This window comes from Aquarana catesbeiana, linkage group LG01 (assembly GCF_042186555.1).
Source record: "Aquarana catesbeiana isolate 2022-GZ linkage group LG01, ASM4218655v1, whole genome shotgun sequence".
Lineage (NCBI taxonomy): Eukaryota > Metazoa > Chordata > Amphibia > Anura > Ranidae > Aquarana > Aquarana catesbeiana.
Window position 1 is genome coordinate 809,900,082 of NC_133324.1, and position 17,839 is coordinate 809,917,920.

The 17,839-nt window shown below is 41.2% G+C and overlaps 1 protein-coding gene across 1 annotated transcript in view; it reads right to left on the reverse strand.

Moving 5' to 3' along the window:
- The window catches only part of PDGFRL (platelet derived growth factor receptor like), a 218,645-nt gene extending 212,909 nt beyond the window's left edge, over window positions 1-5,736 (reverse strand). The window contains exon 1 of the mRNA XM_073608040.1: window positions 5,493-5,736. Coding sequence (XP_073464141.1) covers window positions 5,493-5,547 — 55 coding nt within the window. The 5' untranslated portion in view covers window positions 5,548-5,736. The remainder of the gene's footprint in view (window positions 1-5,492) is intronic.
- Between the last annotated feature and the right edge of the window lie 12,103 nt (window positions 5,737-17,839).

A 17,839-nucleotide genomic window follows, 5' to 3' on the forward strand; every position in this document is an offset into this window, starting at 1 on the left:
TCCATCTCAACCATATTAACTGTAATGTATTATTAACTGCTTTTATACTGAATAAAAAAATAATGCATTTTCTCATTAATTGTTTTTCATCTATTTATACTTCTTAGAAGCACAGTTAAAGTCTCATTCAGTTCTATATACCTTTTTAGGAACACATTTGCATTTGCATTTGGTGCCTCTATAGAAGGGATGGCATTTTTGCGCTCGCCCCACCACGATATATATCATTTGGGTACAGTGTTGCATGACTGCGCAATTGTCATTCAAAGTGCGACAGCGCTGAAAACTAAAAATTGGTCTGGGCAGGAAGGGGGTGAAAATGCCCTGTATTAAAGTGGTTAATAATGCTTAAAGTGAAACAATAAAAGTGAAATATTCCTTGAAATTTTGTACCTGGGGGGTGTCTATAGTATGCCTCTAAAGTGGCGCATATTTCCCGTGTTTACAACAGTCCCTGCACAAAATTACATTTCTAAAGGAAAAAAAGTCATTTAAAAGTACTTGCGGCTATAATGAATTGTCGGTCCCGGCAATACACATAAAAGTCATTGAAAAAAAACGGCATGGGATTCCCCCACAGTCCATTACCAGGCCCTTTGGAAAATTTAGAAAAAAAAAATTCCGTGGGGGTCCCCCCAAATTTCATACCAGGCCCTTCAGGTCTGGTATGGATTTTAAGGGGAACTCTGCGCCAAAATTTTAAAAAAAAATGGCGTGGGGGTCCCCCCGAAAATCCATACCAGACCCTTATCCGAGCACGCAACCTGGCAGGCTGCAGGAAAAGTGGGGTGACGAGAGAGCACCCCCCCGATCCGTACAAGGCCATATGCCCTCGACATGAGGAGGGTGCTTTGGGGTAGCCCCCCAAAGCACCTTGTCCCCATGTTGATGGGGACAAGGGCCTCATCCCCACAACCCTTGCACAGTGGTTGTGAGGGTCTGCGGGCAGGGGGCTTATCGTAATCTGGAAGCCCCCTTTAACAAGGGGACCCCCAGATCCTGGCCTCCCCCCTTACGTCAAATGGTAACGGGGTACAAATGTACCCCTACCATTTCACAAAAAAAGTGTGAAAATGGTAAAAATTACATGACACGGCTTAGGGACAAGTCCTTTATTAAAAAATAAAAAAATAAAACTGTGCCATGAAGTCTTCTTCTTCTCTTGCTCCGCCGACGGACCGAATAAGAAAAAAAACCCCCGCACGCCGCTACCAATCCGCCTCCACGGGAGGCACTGCCGTAATGACCATCCTCGTGCATCAGAGGGGGGCGGGGTCACCCAGCGACGTCACTGTGTGGCTCCGCCCTTAGTTATAAAAGAACTGTCATCTGAGAGGACAGTCATTGGGGCGGGTGCTCTACAATGGAGGCAGATCGCTGGCGGCGTGTGGGTTTTTTTTTTTTGCGGTCCGTCGGCGGAGCAAGAGAAGAAGAAGACTTCATGGGACATGTCATTTTTACCATTCTCACACTTTTTTTGTGAAATGGTAGGGGTACATATGTACCCCGTTACCATTTCACACAGGGGGGAGGCCGGGATCTGGGGGTCCCCTTGTTAAAGGGGACTTCCAGATTCCGATAAGCCCCCCGCCCAAAGACCCCCACAACCACAGGGCAAGGGTTGTGGGGATGAGGCCCTTGTCCCCATCAACATGGGGACACGGTGCTTTGGGGGGCTAACCCAAAGCACCCTCCCCATGTTGAGGGCATGTGGCCTGGTACAGTTCAGGAGGGATAAGGGTCTGGTATGGATTTTTGGGGGGACCCCCACGCCATTTTATTCAAAATTTTGGTGCAGGGTTCCCCTTAATATCCATACCAGACCTGAAGGGCCCGGTATGGAATTTGGGGGGACCCCCACAAAAAAAAATTTTTCTAAATTTTGGTTCGGGTTTCCCCTTAATATTCATACCAGACCCAAAGGGCCTGGTAATGGACTGTGGGGGAATCCCATGCTGTTTTTTTCAATGACTTTTATGTGCATTGCCGGGACCGACAATTCATTATAGCTGCGAGTACTTTTAAATTACTTTTTTTCCTTTAGAAATGTAATTTTGTGCAGGGACTGTAGTAAACACAGGAAAAATGCGCCACTTTACAGGTATACTATATACACCCCCCAGGTATGAAATTTAAAGGAATATTTCACTTTTATTGTTTCACTTGAGGCATTATTAAAATCACTGCTCCTGAAAAAACTGCCATTTTTAAAACTTTTTGCATTGATACATGTCCCCTGGGGCAGGACCCAGGTCCCCAAACACTTTTTATGACAATAACTTCCATATAAGCCTTTAAAATGAGCACTTTTGTTTATTCATGTTCGTGTTCCATAGACTTTAACGGTGTTCGCGTGTTCAAACAAATTTTTTGCCTGTTCGCATGTTCTGCTGCAAACCGAACCGGGAGTGTTCGGCTCATCCCTAGTAATAACAGGTTAAAAATTCACACAAACCCAAACACACACACACACACACACACACACATATATATATATATATATATATATATATATATATATATATATATATATATATATATATATATATATATATATCCACCATGACACTACCTGCACAGAGTTTGCATGTTCTCCCTGTGCCTGTGTGGGTTTCCTCCAGGTACTCTGGTTCTCCCACACTCAAAAGACATTCTGGTAAGTACATTGGCTCCTGTCTAAATTGGCCCTAGTATGTGTATCTATGAATGTGAAATAGGAACCTTAGATTGTAAACACCTTGAGGGTAGGGACTGATGTAAATGTACAATATGCAGTTGTGCTCAAAAGTTTGCATACCCTCGCAGAAATTGTAAAATTTGGGCATTAACATTGAAAATATGACTGATCATGCCAAAAAACTGTGTTTTATTTAACCACTTCAACCCCGGAAGGATTTAGCCCCTTCCTGACTGGACCATTTTTTGCAATACGGCACTGCTTCGCTTTAACTGACAATTGCGTGGTCGTGCAACGCTGTACCCAAGCAAACTTGACGTCCTTTTTTCCCTTCAAATAGAGCTTTATTTTGGTGGTATTTGAGCACCTCTGTGGTTTTTATTTTTTGCGCTATAAACAAAAAAAGAGCAACAATTTTGAAAAAAAACACAGTATTTTTTACTTTTTGCTATAATAAATATCCCCAAATTTAAGAACATAAATAAACATTTTCCTCAGTTTAGGCCGATATGTAATCTTCTACATATTTTTGGTAAAAAAACCCCGCAATAAGCGTATATTGATTGGTTTGCACAAAAGTTATAGCGTCTGCGAAATAGGGGAGAGATTTATGGCATTTTTATTATTTATTAATTTTTTTACTAGTAATGGCGGCGATCTGCGATTTTTATTGCGACTGCGACATTGGGGCGGACAGATCGGACACTTTTGACACCTTTTTGGGACCACTGACATTTATACAGCAATCAGAGCTATAAATAACCACTGATTGCTGTATAAATGTCGCTGGCAGGGAAGGGGTTAACACTAGGGGGCGATAAAAGGGTTAAATGTGTTCCCTCAGTGTGTTCTAACTGTGGGGGGGATGGGACTGCCTGGAGGAGCAGAGTGATCGTTGTTCCTATATACTAGGAACACACGATCTGTCTCTTCTCCCCTATCAGAATGTGGATTTGTTTACACACACAGATCCTGGTTCTTGCTCTGTCAGGAGCGATTGCGTGTGCCCGGCGGACATCGTGGCCACCGGGTACGCGCATTGGCCCCTTAGTACTGCGGCGGGTGCGCACGCATGCCCCCTATACCCCTTAAAGCGGCCGCCGTATAGCTACGGCGATTCGCGCAGGGAAGCCATTCTGCGGGCAGTCGGCAAGCGAAATGTTCAGGATACAAAGAAAAACCTACAGATAACCTCAGGAGAAATACAGGCAGCTCTGGAAAAAGATGGTGTGGTTGTTTTTAAGGAGCACAATACGATGATACTTAAACAAAAAGGAGCTGCGTGGTCAAGTTTCCAGAAAGAAGCCTTTCCTGTATAAGTTCCACAAAAAGCCTGGTTACAATATGCTCAACAACACCTTGACATGCCTCATTGTTTTTTTGTGGCATTGGCCCAGTAAAGGCTTCCGTCTGGCAGCTCAACCATGCAACCGTTCAAGTATCGTTGAATTGTGCTCATTAAAAACAACCACACCGTCTTTTTGGAGCGCGGCCTGTATTTCTCCTGCGGTTACCTGTGGGCTTTTCTTTGTATCCTGAGCAATTCTTCCACCAGTTGTGGCTACAATTTTTCTTGGTCTACCTGACCTTGGCTTGGAATCAATAGAGCCCCTAACTTTCCATTTCTTAATAAGTGATTAAACAGTACTGACCTGCATATTCAAGGCTTTGGATATCTTTTTATATCCTTTTCCATCTTTGTAAAGTTTTATTACCTTGTTACGCAGGTCTTTTGACTGTTCTTTTCTACCTCCTCATGGCTCAGTGTCTAGCCTGCTTAGTGCATCCACATGAGAGCTAACAAACTCATTGACTAATTATACACAGACACTAATTGTAATTTAAAAAGCCACAAATGTGGGAAATTTAATTTTAATTGCCATCTTAACCTGTGTGTGCCACCTTCTGTGTCTGTACCAAGACCAAACATTCTAGGGTATGTCAACTTTTGATCAGGGCCATTTGGGTGATTTCTGTTATCATTATGATTTAAAAAGGATCCGAAAATCTATGTGATAATAAATGGCTTCATGTGATTGCTATCCTTAAATAAAAACAGTTTTTTGGCATGATCAATCATATTTTCAATATTAATGCCAAAATGTCACAATTTCTGCCAGGGTATGCAAACTTTGGAGCACGACTGTATATGTAAAGCACTGTGTTAATAGACAGCACTATACAAGTACCTGTAATAATATAATATTTATAAAAAATGATAAATCATTTGAAGTAATTCGTAAAGCTGTTGTAGGTATTGCAACCGTTGCACCTGCATATAGTTTTCTATTCTCCCATACATACAAAATAAAAACATTTCCACCTGTAGCTTAACTTCAGCCCTAATATGGACATGTTTTATGTAACTAAATGTAATGAACACACAGAATGGTGGAAACTGGATGCACTCTGACTCTTTCAGAAAACGAACAGGTGTATTTATAATATGCATTGAAGGCGTTTCCTGTCTTTACCTTGAAGCATCACCGTGAACTGTACAGTTTTCCTGATCACTTTAAAAAATATGGATAATGAATACACAAAATATTCTAAAACCAGTTTAGGCTGCTATCATTTATGTCAAAGCAGAGGAATAAAACTTTCCACAGATTATTTCACGACTGTGCCCACACATTTAAAAACACTGAAGATATCATATAAAACATTTTCTTATTCTGAATTCATAGATTTTTGTTATGCTATCTCATCGCATTCTCCTCACATCGACACTCACCGAGCTCCTAAAAGCAGCACGGTTCGGTTACAAGGTGCTCCAGGATTTGACACTAAGGCAGATTCAGTGAAAAAAACTCACCATTTTGTAGAGCTTCATGGACAAGAATCAGGGTGAAAAAGAGCCAGAACTTCATTTTGGTAGCAGGCTGGGGTGCCCCAAAGGAGCCTTACCCCAAGACAGTACGTACAAAAAGCAAAGTCCCAGCTTGCTGTCAGTTAGGGATGATGTAAAAAAAAAAAAAAAAAGCTGCAGGAATGTGGACTGCTGATTTGTATTTTCCAAAGCATGAAGAGAAGCTTCTGAAGGATCAAGTTTCAAGAAATACAGGAGTAGAAAAAAAAAGATGAAACTTAGTGAAACTTGCCTGCTCTCTGCTGGTTACTGGACAAAATGTTCTGCAATGTGCTAACTATAATATTCATATTTAACTGTTCGCTGCATGGGAGGTGACTCTTCATGCATATGGTCTATCTCTATGTAAAGATCAATAAAATAATTTTGAGACCCTCCAACTTTTTCACCTTTGGTTATTACCAGCTGCTATGTTAAATTGCACTGTGAAAATGTGTAATTACACAAAGGCAAAAATTGTGAAAAGTTAAAAAAACTGCTTAAAAATATTCCTTTCAAGGGTAAAATTGAAGATCTTCCCATCTGTTGTCCCACACTGACCTTGACAGCCATTAGGACTGTCTATGGGCCTCTATTCCTCTCTGTGATGAATAGGGCTTACTACATGTTAGTGTAGGACCACAAATCAACAGATCGGGAATACAGCTTTGTGAACAAAAAAAAAGAAAGAAGTAAGCACGGTAGAAACCTCATGCATTGATATCTTAGATCTTCAAATCTATAGAAGGGCACCCTAAGACCTTGTCTACATTGATGCGCTGAAGACTGTCTTCAAAAAGATCCATGCTTGGATTTTAGGAGTTTGGGGGTGCAACCTCAGCTGAAGCGTAAAATGTTCTATTTCTGAACCTGTTGTAAAATGCTTGAAAAAACACGTAGACACGATCAAGGGCCTAAACTTGACTTCTTTGAAAATAAAAGATTACTGCAAGTTTAGGGAAGCTTAAATCAGCAAATATTTTATTGAGTAATGGGCATAAAGTCTTTAACTGAAGAAATCAATCTAACAAGTGGTATTTTCATTGTTGTCCAAATATAGCAAAAAAAAAAAAAGCAAGTCAACTTTCATAAATAATTGAAACTTTTGTTAACTCCTATGAAATCAGTATGGGCATATAATTCTATAACTTAGAATTATACCTAATTTCTAATGTCACACCAGGGCAAAATACCCAGATGATGTATGCATAATAACCTGGCAGCTAGAATTCTACCTAAATAGACTCCTTAATATATATAACAGAAGTCAGCCAGTGAACTTACTTGCCTTAGGTTCCATTCACACTTTGCAGGTGTGACTGAGCATGTATGTATTTTTGCACGGTCCCTTGCGTCACGTTCAGGGCAGGCTATTACATTAAAATTCAAAGAAACGGGCAAAAGAAGTCGCTGGTATGTTTAAAAAAATCTCTCTTCACCAAAAAACATGATATCGCAGTACTTTGTGTGAGCATTAACTAGATGTGTGGGGGTGTAATTAAGAATTAATGGCATCAACACACATCTGCAAAGAGCCAGCACATTTTTGGGCATTGTAGGAAAACATGCCATTTTGCATAGGTTTCTGCAACGTAGTGGTGCTCCAACTGTATGTGGCAGGGTATATTACCATTGATGTGTTTTATGTCACAAGCATAAAAACAGAAACATTTTCCAGGTAGGCAACATAACATAATGATGATAATGATAACATGCAAGAAACTATGTATATATTAACTGTCACCAGACTTACAGTATGCAAATGTGGACAAAACCAAAATCCCACTATTAAATTGAAGGGCTTAAAGTGAATTTAAACCCTCACCTTGTAAAACAACCCATTTAGTTTGAATGCAAATGAAGGGCAATACAGATATAAAAAAAAACTTTATAATAATCTGTTTCCCCTTTTTTTCCCTCTGTTCTTAGTTGCATAAGAGCTGGGGGGAGGAGAAACGCCAGTACACTGAACTTCCCAGTAAATGGCTGTGCCCGTGGGATCGTCAGGAGAAGTCTGATCGTTGGAGGAGAGCAGGCCTGAGTTCCAAGCATAGCTAGAGAACTGACCACACTGTGCTCTCCTGCCTATTGTGGTCAGTTCTTCATTGAAAAGCAGAGGAACTGGCAGGAACATTAGGGGTTTCACACAAAGGAAGCAAAGTAAAACAGGGTACTTTTTCATATATGGTAAGTACAGGATACAGCAGGCACATATCAGGAATAAGAAATGGTGGGTTTACATATTCTTTAAGCCAGGTAATAAAATAAGTCCAGTTTCTTGAAAAGATATGGAGTAAGGAGCCAAGAGGAACTGTTGGGCAGTATTGCCCAATGCAGTCGCAATGCATGAACAAAGCAATTTGCCTTATGTCTTATTGGTTCAGGTCATAACATGCTGAGTTTGCGCATGCTGAAAAAAAAGGACATATTGGATTTTTGTGCAGCGTGTGGCAACAAATTATAATGCATAGCAATGCACTGCAGAATATAGAATTAAATGACCGGTAAAGGTTTATAAAGTTTAAAAAAAGTAAGCCCTGTGATGCACTGTACAGTACAATGCAACACAGCAAATGTTATGCATACCTTAAGGTGTGCCCACTGGTACGAATGGGCCTAATACTTTGTGGTGGTACTTTCTGGTGAATTTATCTTCCATTCAGTTTAAGAATCCATATATCTCATGTATGACATTTAAGGCACTGCTTCTTCAGGTTACTAGTCTCAGGGGATTTGTAGTGAAAGTTTGCTGAAGTCACTTTTGCGTTCCTTCTGTTTTTATTCACAGGTGCATTTGACCTGCAGTTAACCTCTTCTTCCAAGTTGAATAAAGATGCTTTTATGTTTCCATTGACTTGTGTAGCCCCTTTATGAGGGAGGGTTATGGGGAATGATCAAGCTGTGGCAATTACCCAGTTCTTTGACTGTGGTTAGAAGGCACATTAAAGGGTTATTACCCTTTCTTCAAAATGTAACTCCATACAGGTATTTATGCAACTTCTCAACGGTGGCCCATTTAGGAACTCAAACTTGTGAATTGGGTAGTTGCACTCACTAGGAGTGAGGCTTTGATTGATATGTGTCATAACCTAGCTGGTTTCCCTTGGTGAAACACCGCACCCAAGCTTTCAGCTAGCAACCACATAGAGCACATGTGGATTCTGGGCATTAGCATATGCTATGACTGATGCCTCTGTCAGCTTCTTCCTCAATTAAATGAAGGCCTTCTCGCTTGTAGAAGTCTAGTGTTTCCCAGAAGGACTTTGGGATGCCTATTTTATTTCTCTTGATTTCAAAAATCACTCTTCAGCAGGACATGAAAAGCTCTGGCCACTTTTGAATACCCTTCTACAAATCTGAAATAGTATCCACGAATTTAAAGGAACATTCTTTACAATTCTGAGGTTGGGGCCAATTGATCACTGCTTCAACTTTGTCTGAATCAGTGGCCACTCCTTCATCAGAGATGATGTGAGCTGCATAGGTGACTGATGACCTACAGAAGTTGCACTTGTCTGCTGAAAACTTCGGTCTCTCTTATTTTAGGCGACGTAGTACTTTCATTAGCCCTCTTTCATGCTCTTCTAATGTAGCCCCAAACACAATAATGTCATCAGGGTACACAAGAAATTCCCTGGGTACTAGGTCACTTAAAACACTTTATGTTAACCTTTGGAATGTTGCAGACGCACCTCTTATGCCTTGTGATGGGTGGTCGGCAAGAGTTGAAAAAACAAAAAGCCACTGAGTAGTATGATGTGTAGACACCCAAATCTCCTGTAGATACAGGCACTTTCTACCTCCTGCAGATTCCATTTGGCCAATCAGGAAACCCATCACAGTTGGGGTCCAGTAAGAATGGAATGTTGGAGGAAATGGCCTAGTTATATCACTACTTGGAAATATTCAAGGGAACAGCAACAGATGTCTTGCTTGCGCAAACATTAGGGGAGCCACCCTATAGGAGAAGGTGCTCGTCTGACATGTTGTTAAGCTGGCCATACATGGTGGGCTGAACAAAATGAATCTAACAGATTCCTCTATCCATGCTAACAGTGGGGATAGATGAATCTCCTGCTGCAGGCTACTGTATTGTGACAGCCAGCAAAGCAAGAATCATAACCTGAGCATTTTAAAGGGAATCTATGGCTAAGCAAAAACACCAGTGCTAGGTAGTTTTGATGGAAGCAGCCACAAATCTAAAGTAAGCCAAATTGGCAGTGCCAATGCAGTATAGGTAAATATGTTCAGCTCCACTGTAAATGCAGTGACTGTCCCCGATCCCATAAGTAGTAATCTGGGATCCAAGTCCCTAGATGTGGTAGCTGAATTGGTTTTGTGTTTTCAGGATTTGTTTCTGATATTGTCACCTGGTGATCCTTGCAATATTAGACTTTCTATTTTAGGGAGACAGTGCTCACTCGCTGTTTTGTATTTATGAAGGAACAGTGTCACTCTAGGACAGAAATTTAAAATTTCTTCCCACCTTCTAGATGACTCTTTTTTTAATTTTTTTTATCAGCCGATAAAAAATGTATGCTGCAACCACCCAAGCAAGGTGTGGATGGAGGACATTGGAGGACATTGTACATTGGTAGCATCTTCGGCTGCAGCTGCTAAACAAGAACATTCCACACATGGATCAAAATTTGGCCAGTCCTCGCTGAACCGACCAAATTGCGATCCATCTATGGCCAGTTTTAGTTGTTAGCTCAAAGAGAAACTTGAGGAAGCTACTGAATTTCCTGTACTTGCAGGCTTTTTAAAATGGCAAAACATGGCCAAATCTGCAAATATAGCAAATATGTATTAAAAATGTTTTTTTTTTCTTTAATTTGTCCACAAATACAGCTTAAGTGCTCTGGAAAGTCTTTATATTCTTCTGCATTTTTATATATACAGCATATACAGTATTTATGTGCTTATGTGCTTGGCCAAAGTAATATGACTCAAGAAAAATTTGGAAAATGAGAACAAAATTATAGTTGCTGCCAGTAGCAGTCAGGTTTCATATTTAATTTTATGAAACAAAAACAAAAAAAACTCTGATATATGGCAATGGGCACCAACTCTACTCCCCACTAATAAATTAGCTCTAACCATTTATATTTGGAATTTAAAATTTGCTTTAAGGCGGATTGAGTTAACTAGATATTTCCAGGGTGCAAAAAGAGTCTCTAATGTTTCTAAATGCCCATGTTCTATAAAGAATTGCACAGTTCTTGAACACCAGCAGTTAAAATGTACAAATCACAATTTGGGGTAGTTTTTCTGGATTTTTGTTGTTGTTTTACAATGAATAAAACCCCTGTCAGATTGTTTTTACGGTGCCCCTGTTGCAGAGAGCCATCTTCTCTTTTTGTTCTGGTGTCATCAAGGCAAAAATTGATGGATTATCCAAAATGTTACATTTGTCACAGCAGTAGGAATTGAGGCAAAATCTTCTGAAGACAATGAACTGAAAGAAAATGTACCCTCACTTTGGCAAAATGGGGAAAAGTTTTGGGACTTTAGATGAGCCACCTGGTGCACTAGGGCTTGGTGCCTTCATCCCTGTTATAATTATAAAAGAAGGGGAGTTGGGACTTTAAATGAGATGCGTGGCATCCAGTAGGTAATTGGTAAGTACTGCACATATATTTACATTTGATAATTCATAAATACAGTAAAACCTTGGATTCAGAGTAACTTGGTCCGAGAGTGTTTTGCAAGACAAGCAAATTTATTTTTTATAAATTTTGACTTGATAAACGAGCGATGTCTTAAAAAACAAGTAGCATCATGTCACAACTAAGTATAAAGGAGAAGAGAGGTGTCTCTAAGTGTAGCAATATGGTTACATTTAGGCTTCATTCAGATCTCCGCGTTCTGAATTGCGGGCAGAATCGCTGCAATTCTGCCCACGATTCACTATAGTGGCAAATCGTGGGACGCCTGTGCGTTCCCCATCAATTTCAATAGCACCCCAAACGTGGCTCGATTCAGCGGGCAACAATTGCGGTAAAACCGTGCAAACAGAACCGTGGGACGCCTGTCGCCCAAAAGAAGTACATGAGCTTCATATGGGTGACAGGCATCCCACGATTCTATTTGCGTAATTTTACTGCGATTGTCGCTCCATATGCCAAGATGTGAATGGAGCCTTAGTGAAGGTATAACATTTAGCAACTCACATGGTTGATGATTAAAAACAGGTCCCTTCCATGCTGCGCTCCACGAGCACTTCAAACCTCGCTTTCAGATTGCTCTACTGCAGGGTAGTCTTCCCTGCCACGATTGCAGACTGACAGTGGTGAGAGTCGGTGGTGCGGAGGATGGTCTATGTGGACAGCTTTACCCTGGATATCTGCATACTTAGATGTGCCTCTTTTAATCATCAGCTATGTGAGTTGCTTAATGTTGTACCTTCATTAAATGTAATGTTCCTGTTCCTGAGGGAGATGTCACTGTTACTGCTTCATCAGCGGACATCACTCTTATTTCTAATTCTACTACACCTATCCCCGCTGCACCTGTCCCAAGGAAGGTGGGATATGTGAAGGCTTCCCGAGGCCGTGGTCGAGGCTTGCCTCAGAGACTACCCGAACCAGAGCCAGAGAAATATATGGATCCGGAGAAGTCCACGTCAGGAACGGGTGAGAGATCAAAGGGGAACATATCTGGGACTCTTTGTAAATATTTGCCAGCGGAAGAGTTAAGAGACTCAGAGATAGATTGTCAAATCTCTCCGGTGATGATGATTTGTTTGAGACAATGTCACAGAAACTATTGTGGGCCCAGGGTGAAGATGTTGCTTCTGCCCTTACTTTCTCAGAGTGGACAGCCATGGATTCTGGGAAGACATCACCTTGTGTGGAGCCGCACAGTACTAATAAGGAGACATTGTCTAAAGTTGCTAGTTTGCTTGAGTTTGAGCCGATGCCCATTGGATCTATGGTACGTAAATTACAAAATTCTTGTGTGCCTCCTGGTTTGGGGAAAAATAGAGCTTTACCTAGACTTGCCCGTTTACAGAGAGTGCTCACCAAACGTGTTGCCGCAGAATATGGTCTGGAATTTCCCTATGTTACTCAGGAAATTATGCAGGAAATTGAGGCCAACCGGGAACAGTGGTACCGTGAAGCTGTCTGGGACTAATTGTTTGTACCAAAACCTTTTTGGAGAGCTGGGTACTCTAGTACTATGGATGAACGTTTCAATGATTGTTTGCTGCATTGGAACTATGGTCGGCACATCTATACTGACAAGGTGGTCATTTGCAGACCCGGAAAAGATGACAATGTCTATTTTATCACCACCGTGGATAAACAAGGGAAGAAAGTGACATTACCAGATCCCCGGTTTTATTGGTGATTATGCAAAGAGACTGTTGTCTTCTGTTATATTAAAAGAAAAGAGAACTTTGGGGTATATAGCCAGATAGTGTCAGGGTTTAGAGAACTCTGTGGTCAAGAGACTTTATTCACCTCAGCGCTTCTATATCCAGAGACTTTTCTTTGCTAGCTGGATATTCTTTTACCAAAAAGATATAATATGCCCCAAGATAGGGATGGACTTTTCAAGTTACCTAAGTTCATTTTCATTAGAAGGAAAATATGTGGTGAAGAAAGTGTCATTCTCCAGGGAATAAGGCTTTGCTCCTGAATTGTTTAAATGATGCTAATGTACATTTTTGTGTGTGTTTAACTTTGTTTTTTCAGGAACAACTAGATCTCCTATCAAGCTGTTAGGCTTTTCAGCTAGGTAGATAGTGGGGTTTTTGTGACATGATTAATGTGACTTCTTTTGCTGAAATAATATGTCATTGTATAAATGTTTGAAGCTGTAACATTTCTTACTGCCTTTCTTCTTTCTCATCCAAGTTCCTTAAGTTCAAATACCTACTCTCAGGCTTGAGAGTTATATTTTGGCAGACGTTGAGGACAACGTCTATTGTAGTGGGGGGAGAATCTAGCGCTGGTAGATTTTTAATCTACCGCTTATATGTAAATTTAGTGGGTCATCTTTTCTGTACATAGTTCAGATTTAATCTATAGCTAAATTATCTTCAGTTCCAACCTTGGTTGTGTTGCGCGCAGTTCCACTCCGTCGCCTGTAGATGTCGGTGTCACAACAGACGGGAGCTGGAAAGCAGCAGACTGAGGTGTATTGAGTGCTCTTCTTTCTCAGAAGTAACTCGGCAGAGGTTGTCCCCTGCGGTGCATTCTGGGAAGGGGTATTTAAGGGACAGACGCCATATTTCTGGGGTCTTTTCGTTCCACCTGCTGGCCCTCCTGGGCGTCAGGTATGTGTTAGGAGTCCTACCTTGTGGTCCTCCGGGCGGGAGGACCACGTTGCTGCAGTGTGTGGGTGGGCCCAGAAGTCTGTCTGGGGCCTACTACAACGGCTGTGGAGATGGTCCTGTGCTGTCTGTCCTGCGGGAAGAAGCTGGACAATTGAGAAGAATCCAGGGGAGGACCCTTCATGGAAGGATCATGCGGAGCACTGGTCTGGAGAGGGGCCTGGTGACTCAATTGGAGGACGCATCTTAAGTTAACCTACCACATAGTACTGCCGGGTCAGCTTAAAGGTTCTGGTACTGTGTTGCTGTTCACTGAAAACTACTACATCCTGTGGCAGAGGATTGTGCAGTTTGTTTCACTCAAGTAGTGGCAGAGACTTTTTGTTTGTGCTGTGCACCGGCTGCTAGGTTAGTGAGAGAGACCTATCCGGGCGGGCAAAGATTTAATCCTGTAAAAATAAATAAATGCAGCGCTAAGTGTCATGAGGACGGGGGGGGGGGGGTGAACTAACACCCTATATACATATATATTGTGTGTAGCAACAAATATTTACACGTGGCAGTGATTATAAACCACAACAGATGAAGTAAAGGAACAGTCCCCCAATAACTGGAGGCAGTGTCCATAGTGGGGTAGAAGACACAACAGCCAATCAGGAATAGACAGTGTGCTTGCAGCTGCGGATCCGAGTACCATCTTTCATCCATGGTTGCCCCAGATGGGATCATTGGAATCTACCACCAGCGCCTCCCAACAAGTACCCCCAGGATCGATTGATCCATAAGCCTGAATGATACTCCGCCATATGGTGAGTGTGTCCATCCCCTCTGGTAAGCGTATTCACTCCTTTTACTTTTGTGTGGACCTTAAGTACATGAAGACCACTTATTGATTTAAGAGCATCATCCACATATGTTTTCCTTTCTTCTCACAAGAAACACCACGCTTTATATGTTGATGAACTTTTACCCCACTATGGACACTGCCTCCAGTTATTGGGGACTCTTCCTTCACTTCATCTGTTGTGGCTTATAATCACTGCCACGTGTAAATATTTGTTGCTACACACAATATATATGTATATAGGGTGTTAGTTCACCCCCCCCCCCCGTCCTCATGACACTTAGCGCTGCATTTATTTATTTTTATTTCATTGCACAGTTTACTACACTGGTGATGCTGGCCGCTATTATTTCTACATAATTTTTGTTTTTAGTAGCGCAACTGTATATTTTTTCTAAAGATTTAATCCTGAACTGAAGATACATTCATCCCTGAGATTTCAATTCCTTATTGCTACACCAAGAAAAGGTATTTGAACTTCCCTTCCCAAGTGACTGGTGCCTACATTGTTAGCTGATAAGTTCAACGTGGACTCTAACTCTGGTATTGGTGAAACTACAGGTAAAAAGGTGACGGAAACAGACTGCTTTAAATCAGCAGCTCCACCGTGAGTTATTGCTACACAACCTATCACATTGCTATAATTTTTTTTTTTTTGGTTTATACTCTGAAGGACTTGAATAAATGGTTGTGGAATGAATTATCTGAGTTTCTATTATTTCTTATGGGAAAATTTGCTTTGATATACGAGTGCTTTGGATTACAAGCATGTTTCCGGAACAAATTATGCTGTTGACCAGTTGACAGTTGACCACCCCTCCTCCTCAAAACACTACACGCCTTTGGTCTCCGTGACTGTACACTTTGCTGGTTCTATTCCTACTTATCCAACCGCACCTTTAGCGTTTCTTATAACTGTACTTCCTCCTCTCCTCTTCCTTTCTCTGTTGGGGTCCCCCAGGGTTCTGTTCTTGGACCTCTCCTATTTTCAATCTACACCGCCTCCCTGGGTCAACTGATAGCCTCCCATGGCTTCCAATACCACCTCTACGCTGACGACACCCAAATCTATTTCTCTACCCCTCAGCTCACTCCCTCTATCTCCTCACGTATCACTAATTTACTAGATCTAGGACTATCTAGGTGTAGTCCTAGACTCTGAACTCTCCTTCAAGCAACACATCCAATCACTGTCCAAATCCTGCCGCCTCAACCTCTGCAACATCTCCAAATTACGCCCCTTTCTAACCAATGACACAACAAAGCTCTTAATTCACTCGCTTGTCATCTCTCGCCTCGACTACTGCAACTCCCTTCTTATTGGCTTGCCTCTACATAGTCTATCACCTCTTCAATCTATCATGAATGCCGCTGCCAGACTCATCCACCTTACCAATCGCTCTGTGTCTGCCACTCCTCTCTGTCAATCCCTCCACTGGCTTCCGCTCAGCCAAAGAATTAAATTCAAAATTCTAACAACTACGTACAAAGCCATCCACAATTTCGCCCCCAGCTACATATCTAGCTTAGTCTCTAAATACCAACCTACTCGTTCTCTTCATTTCTCTCAAGACCCCCTGCTCTCTAGCTCCCTCGTCACCTCCTCCCATGCTCGCCTCCAGGACTTTTCCAAAGCCTCTCCAATCCTATGGAATGCCCTACCCCAATCTGTCCGCTTATCTCCTACTTTATTAGCTTTTAGACAATCCCTGAAAACCCTTCTCTTTAGAGAAGCCTATCCTACCCACACCTAACAAATGTATTTTCATTTTTTCCATCAGCTCATCCCCCACAGTTATTACCTTTTGTTTCCACTTGACCCTCCCTTCTAGATTGTAAGCTCTAACTAACTACTACATGTTGATCTTTGAGCCAATTGTGAGTAAAATCAGGGTAGGGCATTTAATAATTTTGGTGGCCTTCTTTCCCCCCCCTCGTTCTACATTTGGATTATTTTTTAGACTATATTGTTGTTTATATATCTCTTGGAGACACGCATGCATCTGCTCCTGAGAAAGTGAAGCGAATTCCATGAAACGCGTCAAGCTGTTTTGATGCAATTTTTTCATACAACTATGCATTTCTATATCTTGCTGTATACATGTATTTCTGTTTACTATGTACCTGTTGTTTATTGATATCCAGTTATACTATCAGCTCTTAATCCAATACCCATACGTTTCAGAATGTTATGATCTAGTTGAAGTTAATGGAAACATTTGTACCTGGGTTGAATATTGTAATCATGCAATTTTTTTTTACTATCTGTTGATGAGTCCCTTAAATAAACCTGCTCTCAACATCAGAATCTCTCATACTATATTATGTTATCATTATACTTGTGTATATTTATGAATTATTAAATGTAATTATACAGTGGGGAAAATAATTATTTGATCCCCTACAGATTCTGTAAGTTTGCCCACTTACAAAGAAAGGAAGGGTCTATAATTTTTATCATAGGTGTATTTTAAATGATAGAGACAGAATATCAGCCAAAAATCCACAAAAAAACACGATACAAATGCTATAAATTGAGTTGCAGTTCAGTGAGAAAAAATAAGTATTCGATCCCCTGCAATCAAAAATAATTCTGGCTCCTACAGACTGGCTACAGTATGTGCTCATGTGGTACACAGATTAGTCCTGTCAATTTAAGAAGGTGCTCATAACGACAACTGGTTATGTGTATAAAAGACAACTGTCCACAGAATCTCTTTCTTCCATTTAAACCTCACTATCATGGGCAAGACCAAAGAGCCGTCAAAGGATGTCAGGGGAAAGACTGTAGACCTGCACAAGGCTGGGAATGGATTGGGCTACAAGACCATCAGAAAGAAGTTTGGTGAGAAAGAAACTGTTGGAACAATTTTTTGCAAATGGAAGAAATAGAAAATAATCATTAATCGCTCTTGGTCTGGAGCTCCATGCATGATTTCGCCCCATGGGATAAGGATGATCATGAGAAAAGTGAGGGATTAGTCCAGAACTACAAGGGAGAAGCTTGTGAATTATCTCAAAACAGTTGGGACAACAGTCACGAAACAAACCATTGGTAACACAATATGCAGCTATGAATTGAAATCCTACAGCGCCCACAAGGTCCCCCTCCTCAAGAAGGCGCATATACAGGCCCATCTGAAATTTGCCAATTAACATCTAAATTATTCAGAGAAAGATTGAGAGAAT